Source organism: Bidens hawaiensis, unplaced genomic scaffold (assembly GCF_021521415.1).
Source record: "Bidens hawaiensis isolate Kalapana, Puna unplaced genomic scaffold, B.hawaiensis_p1.1 tig00060276_1, whole genome shotgun sequence".
Lineage (NCBI taxonomy): Eukaryota > Viridiplantae > Streptophyta > Magnoliopsida > Asterales > Asteraceae > Bidens > Bidens hawaiensis.
The window spans coordinates 50,064-73,193 of NW_027500876.1; the positions used below are offsets into that span (position 1 = coordinate 50,064).

The following is a 23,130-nucleotide window of genomic DNA, read 5'->3' on the forward strand; positions in this document are numbered from 1 at the left end:
AGCCATAGCCATAGTGCAGACGGAAAAAGTTAAATAGTAAACACAGTAAAACAGAGACATAAATACACCCAACACATATATACACATATCGGTTTGTTTAAATATGAAGTTGACTGCAACTGTAAACTACAAATCCCCTAGACATAATTTTTGTAATAAAATTGAATTGGACACGACATGAAGCGTGAGTTAACAACAATCGACTTGCCCGAACTTGATTACAGAACCTGACCCGCAGCAATCCAAAACTTAATTAAACAATACCCAAAACCCGAGGCAATCCGACCCGAGAAAACCGAATCATGAGAACAAAAATGAATTACCTTTTAAAAAAACCACGCTGCCTACAAAAACAAAACAACACTTCCAGCTATACAAACTTTCACAGCCTTTGCCTTTTATTTGATTTATATAGCCTATATTAACATCAATAGATTAATATAGTCCAATGAAGATTAGACCTAAACTCTACAATCGCTTTAGTTTTTGAAACAAATCAACAACTAAATACCTTTGGATTCTAAGTGGGTACGAAAGGTTTTCACGCACCGACTTATTTTGATGACTTTTCCTAGATTAAACCGAACACAACAAAATGAATAGGCTCAGATCTGTATCTCATGGATAGAGAGAATGAAGATTTTGGGATATGTGATGGCTGCAAAATCACAGTTGCATAGACCTTAACAGTGCCATCCAAAAATTGCCATGCCAAGCCACAACCCAGATCATCGAAATCTCATTAAATTAAAGCAATCATCATAGCTTGCATGTAAAGTCATAAAATATATAAAATAACATAGCAACAATGCCCCTTTTTGGATCATGATATCAGAAAAAATTGTTTTTTCTATTACAGATACCCACCAAAAGCACAAATTAGGTGTCAAGAAGTCAAGAACCCTAAATTACGTAATTAGTATAATTGAAAAGTTTGGCGCCATAGATCATCTTTGTACAAATCGAAGGAACCCCAATGAAATACCCTCGAGTGTTCAAAAACACAATGTAACACCCGTTAATTTTCGATTCCATGGTTTAAAGCTTGTAAAGTATGTATATTTCTCGGAAGTTATCCGGCATTCCTCGATGACCTTATCATCTCTCCAGTACGTTAAGTTCATTAAACTTTTCAATCAAGTTGCTACATCCTTCTAATTGGTGGGGCTAGAGTGTAAAATTTTTATATAATAATGAAAACCCTGACCCCCCCCCCCCCTCACCAGTCCAATAAGCCCCCTCCTCAGCCTCTAGAGCTTCGTTTTTCTTTTATCTAGCCTCTCCCAAGGTCTAAAACTTCAATTGAAGGTTAGTTCTATGTTCCCCCAAGTCTTTTACACCTTAATTGGTCATTATATCTTGCGTATTAATCGATAAACGGCTTGTTCTAGGCTAACCCGGTGGCTGTCCAATTGAGCAATTTCGGGACTGTTTTGGTGGAGGTTTTTGCACCAACATCTTCCTAGGTATGTCTAGTATAACATACTTTAAAATCATGTCCATTGGTGTTCGTTCGATTGGTCAACTAGTTGTAGATTGAAAACTAGTTATCGGTTGTCTAGAATAGTGATTTGTTGCGTTTAACGCAAGGGATGAAGTAAGTGATGACCAATTCAGTTCGGATAGCTTCGGTTTAATGTACGGGCTGTTGGAAAATGATTTTTATAAGTATCGGGGCTGAATTTGTTGTCAGTTACTCAAACGGGTCAGTACAACGCGCATTCGCGTTTATTGAATAGTTGGTGCGTTGTGCTTGCGAGTTACCGACCCATTTGACTCGTGTAACGTCGTGTGGACTTGTTGGCTATGAATTTATCATATTGGGTTGTAAGACCTCGAATCCCGGGAATCCTACAGTTGGTGATCACGTCCACAAATTCACAAAAATTTAAAACTAAACAATTCGTTTTATTTAAAACAAGTTCAAAGTAAATAACAGCGGAAAATGTGTAAGTATTTAAAAATCCCAAAACACGGGTACATGTGTCCAAAATCAAATGTAAATAAAATATTTGTTTTATTTGAATTCCTCGACCAGAAATGCCTTCAACCTCCCGAGTAGCATCCAGCACGTCCAAGCGGTAGCATCCACTTCTTAACCTGAAAGTCAATCTAACATACACACAAAATCAGCTTGAGCTGAGTGAGTTCAAGTTTTCATAAACAATAATTCATACTTTATTTCAAAGTTATAGTTTTAAACAATAGAGAGGATAATAATAAAATAAATAATATAATTCGCCAAGTAATACATTCATCGTCGAACACACTACATGGGCCTCTCCACCACGAGTCAAGACTCGAGTAATATATTTGACCCGGACGCGGTAAGACCTAAGCATGTGACACGAGCCTCTCCACCACGAGTCAAACCCGACTAATATATTTGACTCGGTCACAGCTTACACATCCAAGCACGTGATACGGGTCTCTCCACCACGGGTACAACCCGAGTAATATATTTGACCCGATCACGGCTCAACATACAACGGGCCTCTTCACCACGGGATTTTAAAACCCAGAGTAATATATTTGACCCGCCAAAATGATGATCACGCCACACGGGCCTCTCCACCATGGGATTTGAAAACCCGAGTAATATATTTGACCCGGCCGTGATCACCATGCACACACACATCAATAAGCCTACTCACATCATTCTTAGTCACGAGGAACTAAATATCATCACACAACCGTAGGCTATAAGGTAACACATACTCATACATACATACATACATACCTCCATACATACATACATACATACATACATACATATCATCCCATACGTGAACTAAGTAAATAGGTCTACTCATATTCAATTACTACCAAGTCTATTAACATCCTCGAGTCTAGACCATCAATAATGTATGTAACCTTAAAGGATATAAGACCATAAACGAGTCTAAAATGTCCTAAAGCATGTAAAATAATTCAAATATAGCTTTCGAAATGCACAATCACGAGTGAGACCATGTAATACCATTCAAATAGTTGTAACGAGTAAAATCGTATAAAATTGGATTTCGGTGTGTATGCTAGCCCAAAACGTAAAAAGAGTAAAAAGGGCATCATGAACTCACCTGAAATGAGCCGCACAAATACCAAAGGGTTTGAGAACCTCAAAGCCAATCCACAGTTTACAAGCCTGTCGGATAGCCCACAAAGATTACTAACTAAACGTACCGACTCGCTTATCCTACGAGACGTTCTAACATGATTTGATTGACCTAAAGCCTTGACATTACCAAATTCAATTACATCTGCCCCCGAGGTCATGTATTTACCAAAACCACCCTTCCTTAATCCCGGGGACAAAGGGTTCCCAATTTACCCTCGAAAGTTGTTGACTTTAATGAATACGCGCGCTAACGGGTTGTTTATGCACTTAGATACTGACTCAGCCCCGTGTGGACCAAATTTAGTAAAATTACAGCCAACAAGTCCACACGACGCTACACGAGTTGAATGGGTCGGTAATTTGCAAGCACGATGCACAAATTACCAATAAACGCGAATTTGCGCCGTACCGACCCGTTCAAGTAACCAACAACCAATTCACCCCAAATACTCAAAAAAATTAGTTTTTCACAGCCAACATATCATGCCAAGTCTACAATATTCGAATTGGTTGTCAATTCCCTCAAACAACGCGTTAAACACAACAACTCACAAACTAGTCAACCGAATCCTAGTTTTCAAACTATTAACAATTGGCCGACCTAACCAATTCCAATGACCATGAAATTTTAGTATGTTGTAAGTGACATACCTAGTAAGTTTGTGGTGCAAGATCCTTAGCCGAAACAGCCCCGAAACTTCCCAATTGGACAGCCACCCGACAAGCCTAAAAACAACGGAATTTCGACGAATAAACGCGCCATAAGGATGAATTAAGGTGAAAAAGAGTTGTATACATATAATACCGACCTGGAATTGAAGTTTGGATGGCCGGAACGAGCTGGTCTTGCACGAAAATCGAGAAGAGAGGGGGGAGGGGGGGCGCCGATCGGAAATTGGGGTTAGGGTTAGGATTAAATTTTTTTTTTTATGATATAACAACAATAATACACTCTAGCCCCTCCACTTTACTAATGGTTGAACTTGGAAGAAAAGTTAAGTGAGAAACGTTTTCGAGGGTGGTCAAGGAGCCCTCGGAAGAATGCCGGGTCAAGCCCGGAAGGTGAACATAACACTACAAGGTTAAACCTTTTTATCGAAAATTTACGAACGTTACATGGGTCCCACACGGGGCTGAGTTGGATGTTAATTGCCTAAATAACTCTTAAACGCGCGTGTTAGTGTCACCTAGTGCTTCCATGGGTAATTTGGGAATTCTTTATTTCTGGGAGTATCTAAGGGTCGTGTTGGTAAATGTAAGGCCCCGGGGGCTGTTATGATTGAGTTTGATGAGGTCGAGGCTTTAGGTAACTCGAACCATGTTAGAACGTCTCGTAGGATAAACGAGTCCTTTCGATGTCGTTAGTAATGATTGTATGTAAACCGACAGGCGTTTGAGTTGTGGGGATACTTAGGAGTTCTCTAGCTCGTGGTGAAATCGTGTCTTGTGTCAGGTGAGTTCATGATGCCCCTTTTTACTCTTTTTAAGTTTTTGGGCTAGCATGCACACCTAAGTGATTTTGCTTGATGAACCGTTTAAATTATTTTGTATGAGCTTACTTGTATAGGGTAAGCTTTGGGATGATATTATTGTATGTCTGTATGTATGTTTATACATGTATTATTGTATGGCCAATAATTGGCGATGTTAATTAGTCCTTATCGACTAAGGATGTTTACGTATGCCTACTTTGTGTTTGCATACGTTGGATGATATGTTACGTGTTTGGGTTGAACGTTTGTTCAACCCTGATGTTATTACTTGGATGATAATTATAGGGATATAATTATATAGATGTATACATATAAGTATGAATACTTATTGTGATGATGGCTTAACTGTTTGTATCCCGTTTTATTATAAAATTCTTGGAATGATTATTATAAATGTCAATTATTAAAACTTGAACTCACTCAGCTCAAGCTGACTTTGTGTGCATGTTAGTGTGAGTTTCAGGTTAGGAGGAGGATGCATTACCGCTTGGACGTGCACGAGGCTACTTGGGCGGTGGAGGGCATATTTAGTCGGAAGTTTTATTAATGAACATTGTTCTTTTAAATTTTTACTAAATACATTGAAATTTGGTTTTTAGCATAATTCCCGGGTTTTGGGAACTTGTTTTAATAATTTTGATTTCCGCTTATTTATACTCTGAACTGGTTTTTGAAATGAAATGAATGGTTTTAAGTTTAAGTATTTTGTAAGTTTCTTGTATGAATACCAGCTGTAGGATTTCCGGGATTCGGGGTCTTACACACAAACTAAGTGTCAAGAACTTGAAATCTCAGTCACTAACCCCTGAACAAAATCAAAATCAATAACAAAATGTTACGTTGCAGAGAAGTATAGACATAGAAAGCTTCCAATCTCAGGCTGTAACCACTCCCGGCCACAAAACCACCACCACGACATCCTCGCCACATAGGATTCCACAGAAGAACCCGACAGCGACGGTTGATGATGACGACTAACAGGAGAAGAGATACATGTTACCTTGCGTCTTGGAAAACAACATCGTTAATGGCTCACGCCACCACAGCTAACAGCCTTTGCTTCAGCTGACCGCCATCACACAACCGCCACCTAGGGTTCCAAAAGGGAACCCGGCAACAATCAGTGGATAACGGTTTCGATTAACCCTAAATCAGAAATCAATTGATAGAAAATTACCAGGGAAATCCAACAAAACCTATAAATCAGCATGCAAACAACACCGATAAAAAATAAAGACTTGAGAGAATCAAAGGTATATCCCCTTGCATAAAGCACGTGATGCACCGTCAGGATGGGCAAACTGAATGCAAACACGTCATAAAGCACCACACAGAAGATATCAGAACCAAATGGATGGACATATTGCAACATGAGTTGTACAAAAAGGATCTGTGACGCCAAACTTGTCAATTATACATATTAGATAAGTTTCTTATCTTAAGTCATTACAACAAATACAACTTCAAACATTCACATAGTATTTATCTTAATTCCCGTTTTGAATGTGAAAAGCTATATATATCAAGTTTGGTTCTACCACCTATGTGATATAAGTTGAGACAACCCTTAAATCAGTTTATTCTAAATTTTCTTATCATTGGCTATTTACAACACAACTCGACTTCAAACGTTAATATATTACTCATCTTAAATATGTTTTTGCTGTAATTTGATTCCTTGCAAAACTCTCACATAGTATAACTAACGCGAAAATACTCAAGTTATTTAAGATTTATATCCAAAATCATTGTCCAATCCCCCACTTGTGGTCTAGTGGTAGGAAGCTTGGGTTTTCCAATGGAGATCAAGTTCGATTCCCGTTTGTGTCACTTTGGGTGGATATTGACAATGAAGGATTTGAGCTAGACCTTGTGTAAATGTTGTCAGTTTGAAACCCGAGCACACCTGGGTTTTTGTCCCACCGTGTGTTACGCATGCTCTTGTGGTGGCACAACGACTGCTAAGTGGTAGCCGACGGTATGATTTCCCGGAGGAACACCCAAGCCAAACTCTGATAGCCAGCGTGGGCCCGGTTAAATCAACATAATCTGGCTAGAGTGAAACAACGAAACTCTCTAAATTTAAAGAGTACGCAAACCTAAATATAAGAAAGTCTATCGTTTAAAAAAACTAATTTTCAAACATTAATCTTGAGTGTCCCTATCCACTATCCAAATTCCAACGTGTATTTCTTCCTTATCCACGAAGGATTTAATTTCCAAAATTAAAAAATTTCAGTCTTCAAACTTGTATAAACACATGAACACGTGGCAGGATCCGGATATCAAAAGCGGTTCAACCGGGTCCAGTCTTCCATCGTCTTTTATATACACACTGCCACGCAAACTGTTTTCAGGTTTGACTCAGCAACGACCCAAACCCTAGCTTTCAAAACCAACCACGGCAATGAGATCCGCCATCACCTCTCGAGCAGCTTTACTCCGTCGATCCATGGATTCCTCGAGTTCTCGTTATTCGTATCGGTTTTTCAGCGATCAAGGCCGTGTGCTAAGCGAGGAAGAACGAGCTGCTGAGAACGTTTACATCAAGGTATACGTGTGTTTATAAATTAGTTATTATAGAGTTTGATTGTAAATTGAAGTTGTTTAGTGTTGGATGATGATTGATTGACTTTTGAGTATTATACTGTTGAACTGGATTAGGAGAGAACTGAATATATATTTATGTATTTGTTGCTTATCGATTGAAGTTATATTGATTGACTTTTGAGTGTTTTGCTGTTATTGCTGTGTTTAAACAAACTGGATTAAGAGAGATTTGAATACGTATGTCTGTGTTTGTTGCGTATCGATTGAAGTTATATTGACTTGGATGATGATTGATTGACTTCTGAGTATTATACTGTTGAACTGGATTAAGAGAGAACTGAATATATATGTGTGTATATGTTGCTTATCGATTGAAGCTATATTGATTGAGTTTTGAGTATTATACTGTTATTGCTGTGTTTAAACAAACTGGATTAAGAGAGATTTGAATACGTATGTATGTGTTTGTTGCGTATCGATTGAAGTTATATTGACTTGGATGGTGATTGATTGACTTTTGAGTATTGTACTGTATAGTGTTATTGCTGTGTTACTTAATAGAGATTTGAATACATATGTCTCTGCTTGTTGCTTACGATTGTAGTTGTTTAGAGTTTGATGACGATTAATTGACTTTTGAGTATTATACTGTTATCGCTGTGGTTGAATAAACCGGATTATGAGAGATTTGAATACACGTGTCTATTGAATCAATATAGAGTTAGATGATTATTGATTGACTTTTGAGTATTATACTGTTATTGCTCTGTTTTGAAGAAAATGGAGAGAGAGAGATTTGAATTTGCTGCTTATCGAATGAATTTATATGATTGACTTTTGAGTATTATACTGTTATTGTTGTGTTTCAACAAACTGGATTAAGAGAGATTTGAGTATGCATGCTTGTATTTGTTGCTTATTGATTGAAGTTATATTGAATTCGATGATGATTGATTGACTTTTGAGTACTGTGCTGTTATTGATGTGTTTTGAACCAACTGGATCAAGAGAGATTTAAATACATATGTATGCATTTGTTGTTTACCGATTTAAGTTATATTGAGTTTGATGAGGATTGATTGACTTTTGTGTATTGCACTGTTATTGTTGCGTTCTGAAGAAAATGGAGTAAAAGAGATTTGAATACATACGCATGTATTTGTTGCTTATTGATTGAAGTTATACTGAGTTTGATGACGATTGATTGACTTTTGAGTATTATACTATTATTACCGTGTTTAAACGAACTGGATTAAGAGAGATTTGTATACATAAGTATGTATTTGTTGCTTATCGATTGAAGTTATATTGAGTTGGATGATGATTGACTGACTTTGAGTGTTGTGCTGTTATTGTGTTATTGCTGTGTTTGAAGTTTGAACCAACTGGATTAAGAAGAGATTTGAATAGGTATGTCTGTGTTCGTTGCTTATCGATTGAAGTTGTTTAGAGTTCGATGACGATTGATTTGACTTTTGAGTATTATACTGTTCTTTCTGTGTTTGAATAAACCGGATTAACAGAGATTGGAATATGCATGTCTGTATTTGTTGCTTATCGATTGAAGTTATGCTGTGTTAGATGACGATTTATTGAGTTTTGAGTGTTATACTGCTGTTGTTGTGTTTTGAAGAAACTGGTTAAGGAGAGATTTGAATACCTATGTCTATATTTGTTGCTTATCGATTGAAGTTGTATTGAGTTGGATGATGATCGAGTGTCTTTTGAGTATTATACTGTTATTGCTGTGTTTTAAGTGTGAACAATCTGGATTAAGAGAGATTTGAATACATATGTTTGTATTTGCTATGTATTGATTGAAGCTATGTAGAGTTCGATGATGATTGATTCACTTTTGAGTATTATACTGTTAGTGCTGTGTTTGAAGTAAATGGAGAAAGAGATTTGAGTACATGTCTATATTTGTTGCTTTTCGATTGAAGTTATATTGAGTTGATGATGATTTATTGACTTTTGACCATTATAATGTTATCGCTGTGGTTGAATAAACCAGTTTAAGAGAGATTTGAATATGCATGTTTGTATTTGTTGCGTATCGATTGAAGTTATTTAGAGTTGGATGGTGATTGATTGACTTTTGAGCATTATACTGTTATTGTTGCGTTTTGAAGAGAATGGACCAAGAGAGATTTAATTACATATGTATGTATGTATTTGTTGCCTATTGATTGAAGTTATATTGAGTTTGATGATGATTGATTGTACTTATGTATTATACTGTTATTGATGTGTTCTGAAGAAAATGGAGAGAGAGAGATTGGAGAAGCAAAAGTTGAAGGAGGCAAAGGAGAAAGCTGAGAAAGAGAAGGCTGCTGAAAAGGTTAGATGATGATTCAAGCTTTATCTTAGATCTTCATTATGTATTGTTTCATATCATCTTATTTTTGTCAATTGTTATAATAGGGATAGGATTTGTCATGTTGTAGATGCAATTTGTTAACTAGAGGTAGCTTGATGAACTGATGCATGGATTGTGTTTAAGCTAATTGATCTGACTTGAAGTTGCAGTAGTCAGTTTAACAGATGATGAAAAGTTAATTAGGATTATGAATTTATAATTAATTAAGAACAAAATATTAAGCAAGTAAGGTGCTTGCCGAAGGGAATGACTGCGCATATAAACTCTTTTTTAGCATTTGGGTTATCAGCAATAATAACTGTTAAAAGACACATATCCAAACACCTTTTTAGACTTATTATATTTAGTTAAATGGTTATCGCCTTAACGGCGTTAACGATGTAAACATTTTTTAAATCAATAGGGATATGCATATTTCAAATGTGCTTAATTTGGGCTCTTGTTTGTGTATGCTTCTTTATCCCTGATCAAATTATTCTGTTGGCGACTCTTTTTGTTTCAGAAGCCATAATGACCAAGGAGATGCTCACGTACGGCTGACACGGTTTGGTGTTGTTTATGCTGCTGCTAAATCTGCTGTTGTACAAATTGTTATGAGAAATAAATGTTTGTGATTTTCAAAATGTTTTCTTGGGACTTTGCCTCTTGTGTATAGAGTGGGATGATACTTCTGGATGTTTCAACTGTGACAGTTGTTTGCTGGTGGTTCTCTTCTAAATGGTTTTACCATTACATTAGTTGTGTGCCTTGTTCTGTCTGGGTTGTTGGTTTCTTTTTTTCTTTCATCGAAACTGTTTTAGCGGCTTTCCATGAATCAGTGTTAGGGTGGAAATTATATGAGCTCCCGGTTAGTCAAATGCAGTAGGTTAAATACGGGCTAGAAAACTTCGAAAAAAATGTTCCAATCTTCTCAACGTTACGAGATGAAGAGAAAGTTATGATGATCTCGATTAGGGGTCTTGTTGGTCTTTAATTTTGATGGTTTAATAATTTGATGCAGCAACAAACTCATAAATTATTAACTGCCCACATGCATTTTTAACATAATAACGTTCAAGTTACTTACAACTAGAGTTTAGGAGTCAATAGCCATCAAATCATTAAAAGGCTATTTAAAATATTTCTAACCTCTGTAGTGTTATGAGTACTAGAATGTAGCCCGTGTATTAGGTGGTTAAAAAGAACACATCAAAAAAGTTAAATTTAATGATGTACGAAATAATTTACCTTATATTACCTTATGGATTCATATAAATAATGCTAAATAAAATTTTATAATTCATAAATATCTAAAACTTTTGTAATTTTGTTAGCAGTTCTAAAAACGGTAATAGTATTAGTATGCATTCTAGTTGGACACTTTAGTTAAATGGCATGTGAAATAATAGTTTTACTTTAAATAGTATCGGTTAGATTTTAAAAAAGTCATAATTGCTTTATTGATAGTTATATATGCATTAATTGTTATCATTTAACATAAAATTATTAAATTGAAGGAATGGTAATTAAATAATTAGTTAATTAGTTGAAAAGAAAATACCATAAAAAGCCAACCTACTTTTTTTTTTTTGAATTACAAAAGTCCCTCCACTTTAATTTGCACGTAAAAGTCCATGTACTTGGTATTTTTAAACAAGAATGTGAAATTAACATGTAATAGCCTGTTAAGTGTTAACTAATTATTAAATTAGAAAATAATCATTTCATTTTATCATCTCTATCTCTGGTCATCTGGCATCTGCATCACCATCTCTACCTCGCCTACCATGTCCGTTTCTTCAATCTAAGTGTTTCTGCCTTCTTTTTCATTTTCAAATTGTCACTTTTTTTAGAATAAACTGTAGATTCCTTTCATTTCCATTTTGATGTTTCTGTTTGGTTGATGCTACGAAAGCTGGCAAAATAATTCAAAGATATATACATATATCTAGAAATTGAATGCAAAAATAGCCAAATTGCATATACATTTTAGCTAGGGTTTAATTTGATGGTGAAAAATTGGGGCTATTTGAAGAAAGTAAGATTTAAATAGGAAAAAACTGGATTGCAATCGTCAATCGTTGGAACTGATGCAAGAGCCGAACGTTGACAATGATATGCTTAGTTGTGATAGAACGAAACCTAAACAGGTTTCACCGGAAAACCGGCAGCGGCGGCGGCTGAAGACGAAGGTGTTCAATCGATGAAGAAGTCATGGAGAAGAAATCTGTCTGATGTCTATTGACGACGAGAGATTCATTTAATTATATTGTCTATATGCCATCTTTTAGTTTTCTCTTCCAAGTTCCAACCCCTCTGCTATTCAAATATATTACTGGATCCCTTTTAATTCTCTTTGTAAAAGGACATTGTCTCACCTTTAAACATATTAGGAATTTAGGATATAGTGATTAGTGATCTCCAAAACGTTTTGCATTCACTCCATTACAATCAGAGTGTATGGTGGTGTGTTTACAGGAGATAGAGAAGATATAATTAAAAACATGATATTTTTTTAATTTAATAATTAATTAACAGGCTATTACAGGTTATTTCACATTTTTGTACAAAATTACCAAGTACAAGGACTTTTATGATTAAATACAAAAAGTAGGTTGGTTTTTCATAGCATTTGCCCTTAGTTGAAATATGTATAAATGAAAATTGATTAGTTGACGTTCCATGTGGATGACATTGTTAAAGGCCTTATGAAAACATGTTTTGCTTTAATATGGTAGTTAGATTATCAACTTTCTCGTCCACGTGACACTTGTCTTCAAACCATCTTCACCATGGAAATTTGATTCGCCTATGTTGTTGTAGCAAAACTCTTGGATCATTAACTCTTTCAACGCCTTACTGAATGCCATCTTCTGTTTTTTTAAACCAAATATTCTCAGTTGCACAAAACTAGTCAAGAAAACATGTTACATGTCAAAGTTGTGTTTTCTAAAACCATCTACCGATGGGCTATTGTTGATGGAGAACAATCCAAGGGGAGCGGACGGGGTGGTGAAGGTTCGGCTTAGAATCATTAATCAATGAAGAGGAGGCCATGATCGAACATCTAGGGTGTGCTTAGAGAGCAAGGATATCACAGTAGATGATGGATGGTTTAGCAGGGAGTGGAAAAGTTAGGGATATGGTTGATACCATAGTGATAATTAAAAAACTTAATTTCACCAATATGAGAAGCTTCCTATATATAATAAGAATAATAAATCATATGATTTACGTAAAAATAAATTCTCTTTGTTAATTTATCCCTAACAAGAAGGGTAGTGCTATTTTAGCAACTACCTTAACATAATGTTTTTATTGGGTTACATGTTTAATCGACAATATAAATAGAAAAATTTACAACCTGATACATATAATTCTAATTCTCGGTTTGGCTTAATTAAGTTTTCTAGAACCGAAAACTTAGTTACATAATACAGTTCAAAACCGAACCGAAAATCGAAAATCAAATGTGTATCATGATACCTTCAAATAGAACCCGAATAGTGATTACATAAAAAACAATGACATGAAAGCAATAAGCCAAAGATTCACCAGACCCATTCAAATCTCGTACACAAGAAACCAGTCATCGATAGCTACAGCCATACCCATAGACGAACATGACCCCATCTGGACACACACAGAAACCCATTCATCATACCCGACCCGTTTACCCAATTTGCACAAAACACTGCAAAAATGCGCAAAAGAAAGGCTTTCAATGGAAGGTATGGCTTGCCACAGCTACATAATCCAGTACAGATTATGGGAGAACACATTAACCTCAAATATATTGATAAACATGTACTCAAAATGTGGGCTTTTGAACTATGCACGCAAGGTGTTCGATGAAATGCCTGAAAGAAGCTTAGTTTCTTGGAACACCATGATTGGGTCATACACTCAAAACGGAAATGAAAAGGAGGCTCTTGATCTCTTTGTTCAGATGCAAAGATTCGGGACCGAGTTTAGCGAGTTCACGGTTTCGGGTGTGTTGTGCGCGTGTGCTTCCGAGTTTAAGGTGTTTGAATGTAGGCAGTTACATGCTTTTGCCCTTAAAGCATCAATGCTGACAAACATTTTTGTGGGCACTGCTTTGCTTGATGTGTATGCGAAGTGTGATCTGCTGGAAGATGCGATTCGGGTGTTTGAGTATATGCCCGAAAGGAGTGCGGTTACGTGGAGTTCAATGGTGGCGGGGTATGTGAAAAATGAGCTTTTTGAGGAGGCTTTGGTGATGTTTAGGAAGGTTCAAGTTACAGGAGTTGAGTTTAATCAGTTTATTATTTCTTCGGTTCTTGCGGCGTGTGCTGCTATAGCTGCTAAAATCGAAGGGGTTCAAGCACACGCGGTGTTGTTTAAAACGGGTTTTATTGTTAACTTCTTTGTGTGTTCTTCGTTAGTGGATATGTATTCGAAATGTGGAAGCATAAATGAAGCCTATTCGGTGTTCTCACATGTAGACGATAGAAACGTTGTGTTACTAAACGCAATGATTTCTGGATTTTCAAGACACGGTCGGTCCATGGAGGCGATGATATTGTTTGAGAAAATGCAGCAAATTGGATTGCAACCAAACGAGGTTACATACGTTTCTGTGCTGTCTGCGTGTGCTCATATGGGATTGGTCAAAGAGGGTAAGAAATACTTTGACTTGATGGTGAAAGAACACAATTTGTCACCGAACGTTTTCCATTATTCTTGTATGGTTGATATTCTCGGTCGAACGGGTCTGATTGAAGAAGCTAAGACCTTGATTGACCAAATGCCATTTGAAGCCACTGCTTCAATTTGGGGGTCACTTTTGAGTTCATGTCGAGTTTATAACAATGTTGAATTGGCTGAGATTGCTGCTAAACATCTGTTTGAAATCGAACCTGATAATGCTGGTAACCATGTATTGCTTTCAAATATTTACGCTGCAAATAGACAGTGGGATGAAGTTATACAAACAAGAAAGCTGTTAAAAGAAACTGAAGTAAAGAAAGAAAGGGGCAAAAGTTGGATTGAAATTAAGGATAAAGTTCATGCCTTTATGGTTGGTGAAAGAAACCATGATAGAATTGGCGAGATTTATGAAAAATTGGAGGGTTTAATTGAAGAAATGAGGAAATTTGGTTATAGATGTGAGACACAACATGATCTGCATAATGTTGAAGATGATAAAAAAGAGGAGCTTTTAAGGCATCATAGTGAGAAACTTGCTTTCGTGTTTGGATTAATGTGTTTACCTTGTTCTGCTCCAATAAGGATCATGAAGAACCTTAGAATATGTGGCGATTGTCATGCGTTTATGAAGTTGGCTTCCAAGATTACTGGGAGGGAGATTGTTGTAAGGGATACAAATCGGTTTCATCATTTTAGGGACGGTTTATGTTCGTGTGGAGAGTTTTGGTAACGAATATAACTTATACAAATTGCTTTTGTCATTTTAGAAATTCATGATTAATGTTACGGGTAAGCAGGGGCGAATGTTAGTGAGGGCCCGGGGTGGCCCGGGCCACCCCTTTTTTTGGCAGTGGTGTAAATTGACCTGTTTCCGCCCGAAAATTTTTTACGTTGTGTAAATTTACCCGTTTCGACTTAAAATTTGAGCTCGCCCCCCTGCGTTTATGAATTTTTTATACATTTTGAGCCCCCCCCCCCCCCCCCCGACAAACTCGTCCAAGCTTCGCCGCTGCAGGTAAGAAACATGGAAGAGTTAAAGCAAGCATGTTCATTCATTTTACAGGTGGGAAATTTTTGTCTATGTATTTGATGTTTAGTGCAGAAATGATATCCCTAAGGGCATCATTTTTAAGCACCTTGCGCCTTGAGTGTGTGTACTGCATCTGCACACTGATTGGCCTGGGTGCGACCCCTTACCTGGAACGGTTCGTGGCTACTAATTAACCATCATTCAGAATAGTTGATATGAAAAAGAGAAACAACACCAACATTAAATTAAAACACAGCACGGGTTCAGTCAATACCATAAAACAAACAGCAATGCTACTGCAGTCAAGAAACAACAGCTTATCCCAATGAAGATTCGGATAAGGCTACCTGCCTACCCATAAGGAAACAGAAACAACTTAAAAGAAACATTTAAACATGAAAGGGCGATTACTAATCCTGGCTTTCTTCAGAGACTGATCGAAGTCTCATGCACGGAAAAGATCGAGCAAACCATCTCCCCTGCGACAATTGGGACACTGCGGGTTATTATCACACACCATCACATGCATGTAGCAGTTGAGGCAACCCATCACAATCAGTTCCGAGCCACAGCTACTTGAACTTGAAGATTCAGGAGCAGAACTACGGGCTGCAGGTAGTTGGCGAAATCGTAAGCCTGATGATCTGCCTGTTTCAATCTTTATCTTGCTGCCACCCAGAAACAGTCTCGAAGCCGGCTCATGACTCCAAAAGGGTTTCTTGAAACCTGGTTCAAGTTTGGCACGACGGGTGTTCTTGAACGCGGTCACTGTGACCGGTTCAATCTACAAAAAGATGAGTATAAGAGCCAAGTTTATTCACAAAGAAGCAGAGTCAACTCGAGGTTTCTTGAAACCTCGAGTTGTTTGTGCTTGGTTTCGCTTAATTTTCAAGTTTTGACAGTACGAGGAAACAATCAGAAGTTAAAAGCCAATGAAATTCTAAAATACTTGATTATATGTCTTTTATAAATTGTATAAAAGATATGTGCTATTTTATTGTTTATGCTAAGAAACTAAAAAAAAGTATATAAAAATGGCCCCATTTTAAAATTTGATTTATGTCCTGAAAAAGTTGAATCAACCTTGTATTGAAATTCATATATTGTACCTTGGTGAACTTGCCCATATAGAAGCTTAGTAAGTTGGTATTAATATTTTTAAAATTTGATTGTATGTCTTTTAGCAATCGTATAAAGACGTGTTATCGTATCGTTGTATACTAACAAAAGATTTTATTATTTTTATGATACTTACCTTGATTTTAAAATCCGCTTTATATACTAAAAAGTTGAGTCGATCCTGTATAGAAACTTATTATTAAATACATACCTTAGTGAAGTTGCCCCTTTTTGCTATATCTTTCTTGTCATGGGATACTGAATTATTCCCGTGAAGATTCAAATCTAAATTGCACATATCATCTTCACTGGTAGCCTTTGAACTCTGGCCAGTGCTCAAGTTTTCATTGGACTTCTTCAAGGTTATATCTTTCAGAGGATGGTCATCAGATTTAACCATTTCTCTATAAATAATTTTTTCAACCATAAATTGTTAAAAAATACAACCAGGTGAAGAAAAAAATACAATCATGACAGGTAAATAAAGTGTGGTTGTGGCGAACAAAATCATTACAAAAGATTTTGTTTAAAATGTATTTGAAGCAATTATAAATTACAATAACAAAATACAAAAAAATATGTAGTCGTTCAAAATCTAACTAATATATTAAAGCAAGACATGTTTTTCACAAAGCCAACTAATCAATTTCCATTTATACATATTTCACCTAATTAAAGAATTTTTTAATTACCATTCCTTCAATTTAATAAATTTTTATGTTAAATGATATAACAATTAATGCATTTATTAGTATTTAATATTTATTAATTAGCTCAATTATGAGTTTTTGAAAATTATATTATTAACAATTTCTTATTACTTCAATGTGATGACATATTTGAATGCAATGTGAAAAACATGTTTTGCTTTAAATATAATATTATAATTATAATTGTTTCATATGCTATGACATATACTTCATGTTTGATTTCACATATGACTTGTATCGAATATGTAAACATTTTTTATTTGATATTATATCATTTTACAACTCGTGTAATACACAAGTTACAACCCTAATAAATAAATAAATCACAATAACTAAAAAAACTTAATAACCTTAATAGTTGTTGTTGTTGTTGTTATTATTATTATTATTAGTGATATAGTGGTAGTAATAATAATAATGACAATTTAATGAATACCTTTTTTTCTCTTTTTTTAAATGGCGATCGCCATTGAAGATCAAGGCCGACTTTGAGAAAGGGGGGGGGGGGTGACCGGCCCTGGCTTGATCATCTCGGAAGGCTCAATTTTTAAAATTTAAAAATATGTATTTTTAATATTTAAACCCAATTATTCAATTCATTTAAGCAATTTAAACCAATTTTATAAAAAAAATAAAAATAAAAAAAATCGTACACTCATAATATCATAACCAATAAGCCAATTTAAAAACTTAATTGTCTAAGTCCAACAAAAAGACTCTTTTTACTAAAGCCTAATTTTTTTTTTCGCATTCGATCTAAAATTTTTTAACGATTCTCAATGACGACTTTGACTCTCTTATAAATGTTAGCAAAACAAAATGAGAAAAGGGAACTTAAGTTTTTGAATCTCTTTAATATCTCACGAGAAAACAGAATTTTGATTTTTTATAATAGTATGAAGAGAACAATGGCAAAAACAATATTAAATCGAATAAATAAATGCCATTATTTATTTATTTATTTTTTGGGTGTTTTTCATATGAAACGCAAATGGGCATTAACAATTGATTAGAGGTGCATAAGCCATAAACCGGTTTAAAATCCAAAACCGGTTTGAGTTGAAACCCGTTTGGTTTGGCCAACAAAAGTCATAATTGGTTTATTATCGGTTTCGATTCGGGTTTTGACTGGTTTTTGGCTGGTTTTGGTTTGGTTAACTGGTTTCGATAGAGAAAGTTACAAATCGATTCCGAAACTACGGTTTTCATCGGTTTCGAAACCAATTTTTACAAAATCGGTTTCAAACCAATTCGATTTCGGTTCAATTTTAAGATCAACTCAGTTAACCGGTTCTTTTGCCCACCTCCATTGATCAATATCATGCAAGATTGCTAGCCTTGTTCTATTCATATTTCCCCATTCACAAGCATGCCTTATTTTAATGCTTCATATACATTTAAAATAATTTAAAAAAAGTGCACTGATAACTATTATATATAAAATATTAAATAAGTATACATGAAAAATCCATTAAAAGTTCAATGTTTTTTAAATTTTGTTAATTAATATATGAAAAATTGAAAACAAAAAAAAAAGTTGTGTATGACTCGTGTAAATTTATGCTCATTTTGCATTGCAAAACACATAAATCTATGCTTGTTTTGTATTGCAAAACATAATTTCCGAAAATAAATTCATTCAAATTTGTGAATGATGAATACGGGCGGGAATTTCAATCCAACACCAAGTAAATATTTCTTCAAAGAATTCTAGAGCAACCAAATAAAAACATATATAATATATTATAAACGCTTCATAAACTTACTTGCAGGTCGTCTCGTCTTGTGTTGCAGACTCTTATCTCGCCTAGAAATGATTAAATGTGTATATAAATAATCAATGGCCACTTTGCCTCATATTTATAGCCGTACATAAGCATTTAATTGATTAATTAAGAGATATAATTTACGTTGTCGCTTAGCGTTTACTGTTCAGATTAAATATTTATTTTGTTATGCCTCTCATATTGAGAAAAATATTAAAATGTTACCAGGCACGTTAATGCTAATATATAAAAATCAACAATTAATTAAAAGTTTAGCATTATTTGATATCTATTTAATGTATATTTAATATAGAATATCTAATAGAGTTAATTTCGGTTTGCTTGTCAGATTTTAACCAGGGTTAAGTTCCTTTAGCGTTTACTCCATTGATTAAATATTTATTTATTATGCCGCCTGTATTGATAAAAGTTTTATGATATTACCAAGTGCGTAAATGCTAGTTTATAAAAACAACAAATTAATTACAATTATAGTAGTATTTAATATCTATTTAATGTTTATTTAATACAGAATATCTGAAAGAGTTAATTTCGGTTTGCTTTCATGAGATTTAACAAGATTTAACAAGAATTACTAGTTAAGTACCAAAAACGTTTTTTTCATGAATATAAGGCCTAAGAGCATTCATATCCCTTATCTCAAAATCTAAAATTACATTAAAAACACTACATCTGCTCTCATCGTTTCAGTTAAATAATAATTTTAGACCTTTATCATTACCTTTTTTTTTCTCCTTCACTCACAACCACTTTCAAAAAATATTAAAAAACTTACAGGGCGGAACATGAACCAATGTATTATAAATCGATTTTTTGCCCCTACCGAATTTGGTTTTAAAATGATATAATCGGTTGAACTGGGATGCACAGGGAGGTTAAACAAGGTTGAACAGTTTACCTTGTAATTTCATATAATACAACCTCAACTTAAAAAAAAACCCAAAAGTGCATTAATAAACATCACACTTGAACCGAATATCACACATGAACAATGATCGAGTCAGATAGGAAGCTTGTACTTTGCATACGAAATTAATCAATTGCAAATGATGTAAAGAAACCAACATTGTATTTACATGATACAAAATTGGTTGATTAAAGATTCGGCGTTTAATATGTCGTCTCTTCAATTTTATCTGTTGTGTTAAAAGTCATTTATAAAAAATTATGGGCTGCAAAAAATGTCAAAAATCTCTTGGGTTTAAAACCAGCTTGCCGGTTTAAACCGGTATTTAAAAAAAAGCGACGGTACAATGTTCTAGCAAATCGTTTAAATATACTGGGCTCTAAATGCCGGCTGCCTTATCGAAACTCGGTATAACCAATTTAACCGGTCGATACCTACCAGCTTTTAAAACATTGACATAACCTTTTCAAATATATATATATGAACAATAACATTTTATCTCTCATTCACTCAAAATACAATAACCACTCCCTACATTTTTAAACTTCTTTCACTCACAAGAAAATGGTGGATAGGATGTGAATGCTCCAAGGATTAACATCCCATCCCATATCGTCATTCCTACAATTACGCTAAAACTCACTATATTTTGTTTTTCTTTTTCAATTAAATAATATTTGTTATACCTTTATCGTTATATTTTTCCCTCTGCTTCACTCACAACTACTTTAAAAAATAATAAAAGTTAATGGAGGTAAACAATGTTTTTCCAAATATACAAATGAGTAGTAACATTTTCTATATTCTTTACTCACAACCACTCTCTGTATTATAAAATCTCACTTACAATATATGGGGGAAGGGAAGGCATATGAATGCTCTAAGAGCATTAACATTCCACACTCTATATTACTCTTATGTTTAAAATATGAAGAAAAATATTGTTTCTACTTATTTAGCTTCTACATCTTATTCGTTATACTAAAAAATGTATAGTAAAGAACAATAGTAACCCTCTATATATATATGATCACTATTCATTATACAATTTTTGTATAATTACACGAGTGTGTATGAAAGAAAAAAAAAATATGTTTTTATGAGTAACACATAAAGAGAGAGAAAGAGAGAGAGAGAATATGAGATGTGGAGAAACAAAATTTAGAGAAAATGATGTTTTAGTTAAATTATATAGATAAAGATGAAGAATGAAATGTGAGTACTTTAAACTTTGTGTATTTTAAAAACTTCTCGCATCCGATTCTCCTCTCTATATCTAACTTATTCACAAACAATTATTTTATTGTTTTATCTTAATTTTATAAACTCACAAAATTATATAGGTTGATAAATAGTAGCCCTTTTAATATAGAGGGGCACTATTGTTTTATCAAATTTTTATTTATTAAAAAGATTATAATAAAGTGATGTTTTTGTAGTTCTCTATTTTTTCTTCTATATTTATAAAGAGTGAGTTTTAGAGATTTCAATGTGAATGCTTTAAGGTATTCATATTTTATCTATTTGCATCATCTTAACCAACTAAACTAGATTTTTTTTCAGTTAAGTAGAAAGGTGTTTCAGTCATTTCACATATGATGGGCTACATATGTTGATTAGTAAATATAATAGGGAGTATTTGTGTAATTTATCGCAAATAAAATAATAAATAAATCATTGTTACTATTATTATTTATTTAACACCCCTCCCCCCCCCCCCCATTTCTTTTACGTGAAACCCACCTAAAACCACCAGCATCACCTCCCAAAGTCGCCCACAACCACAATCACCATCAAAGACCATCGTCGTCACCAGCATACACAACCACCATTGAACCCAGCCATTTCCTACCTGATCTCTCTCACCATATTTGAAATTAATCGTTCAAGTATGGAAATCAATGTTGCATGGACCGCAACGAAAGAGAAAGAGTGGGGTTGAGTACAAAATATCAGATCTAAAAATCGATGTTGTTAATGTTTAAAAATCGAGGGAAGGGGGAGAAAGACGGGGAAGTGCGAGTTTTAGGTGGTTCTATTTTATTATTTTTTAGTTTTAAGTCAATTAAATATTAATAAATATTAATGATATATAACAATAATAATATTTATTAATTAATAGTTATACTAATTTTATTTAACCATTTGAGTCTTTAGATAATAAAATGACTGTAATATTCTGATACTTAACTGAAAACTCTAACTAAGTTAGTCAAACTGCGACAAATAGATAAAAATGAAATCTTTATGCTTTACATTGATGAAAACGTGGGTTACGCGAACCAAAATTAAATCTATAATTAAAAGAAGAATTCGACTTTTGGAAAACAAATTCAAATCAACCACATGAATGTTTACAAATATAAAGATGAAGAAGACTAGCATAAATTTCCATTGCATACTTCTAACTCACAGCAACTCATTTTACTTTGACAAAATGACAAAAGACGTCCTTTACGTTTGACCTGATTTTTATTAGACGTCCTTTAATGAAAGAAATAGCAAAAGGCATATATCATGTTTCAAATTTGTTTCACGTTACGTCCTTTGTCACTAACCCAGTTAAATTTTTTTGTTAAATATGATCATATGCCTTGCACATGAAGGTAAATTTGTAATTTTATATATAATTTATTTTATAATTAAAACTAACAAATAAATTAATAAAATCCACAAAGGACAAAACTCTCTCTCTCTCACTTTTTTCTCTCCCCAACTTTCTTTCACCCACCACCACCAACAACCAGCACTGTCTCCGGTAATCACCACCGCCTCGCCTATCACCACCATCTCTGTAACACCTCCAGATTTCATCCCTCTTTTGCAACACAAACCCAAACTTTCCTCAATCAAACCACAATGCATTCCTCACAACACTCCCAATCCTTCACCTCCAATGGTGCCGTGGCTCAATTTTACTTACCCCCTCACCCGATTTGATTTTCAACTCATAAATCGTTTAGAAATTAAAAAAAAGCCATCAGATCACCACCTATGCCTATCTTCTTTGTCTCTCCAAAATCCAAAACCATCACAGCCACCACCTGTTGCCGACCGCCGTTAAACGCTGTCGCCGTCGCCACCACCTATTGCCGACCGTCGGAAGGGCACCTTGGAGAAATCTGTCACACCCCGACCAAAGGCGGCGGAACATGCCGAGGTGTAACGATTGTCCATAAGCACATGACACTAATTAAAGTGACAGTATTTAATAAACTCATTTCATTTCACAACATCGAAAATATCACATAACAATTATCCATAAAATAACCATAAACAAGATATCACAAAATATGGCAAATTGATATTGTTCATTTTTTTACTAATATCCTAAGGTCTTTGATGTCGTTTTCTTCACAATCATAAATCAACCAAGATGCAAACCT

General features: G+C 34.6%; 1 protein-coding gene and 1 long non-coding RNA gene across 2 annotated transcripts; both read left to right on the forward strand.

The window, feature by feature from the left end:
* Positions 1-6,953: 6,953 nt before the first annotated feature.
* On the forward strand, positions 6,954-10,143 carry LOC143602993 (uncharacterized). The gene is made up of 3 exons (XR_013147968.1): positions 6,954-7,162; positions 9,422-9,502; positions 10,047-10,143. It is a non-coding gene; the product is annotated as an uncharacterized LOC143602993 (long non-coding RNA).
* Positions 10,144-13,001: 2,858 nt separating this feature from the next.
* LOC143602994 (pentatricopeptide repeat-containing protein At5g04780, mitochondrial-like) lies at positions 13,002-14,921 on the forward strand. The gene has a single exon (XM_077079931.1). The coding sequence runs from the start codon at positions 13,050-13,052 to the stop codon at positions 14,919-14,921; it is 1,872 nt and encodes a 623-aa protein (XP_076936046.1). The 5' UTR covers positions 13,002-13,049.
* The last annotated feature ends 8,209 nt before the right edge of the window (positions 14,922-23,130 follow it).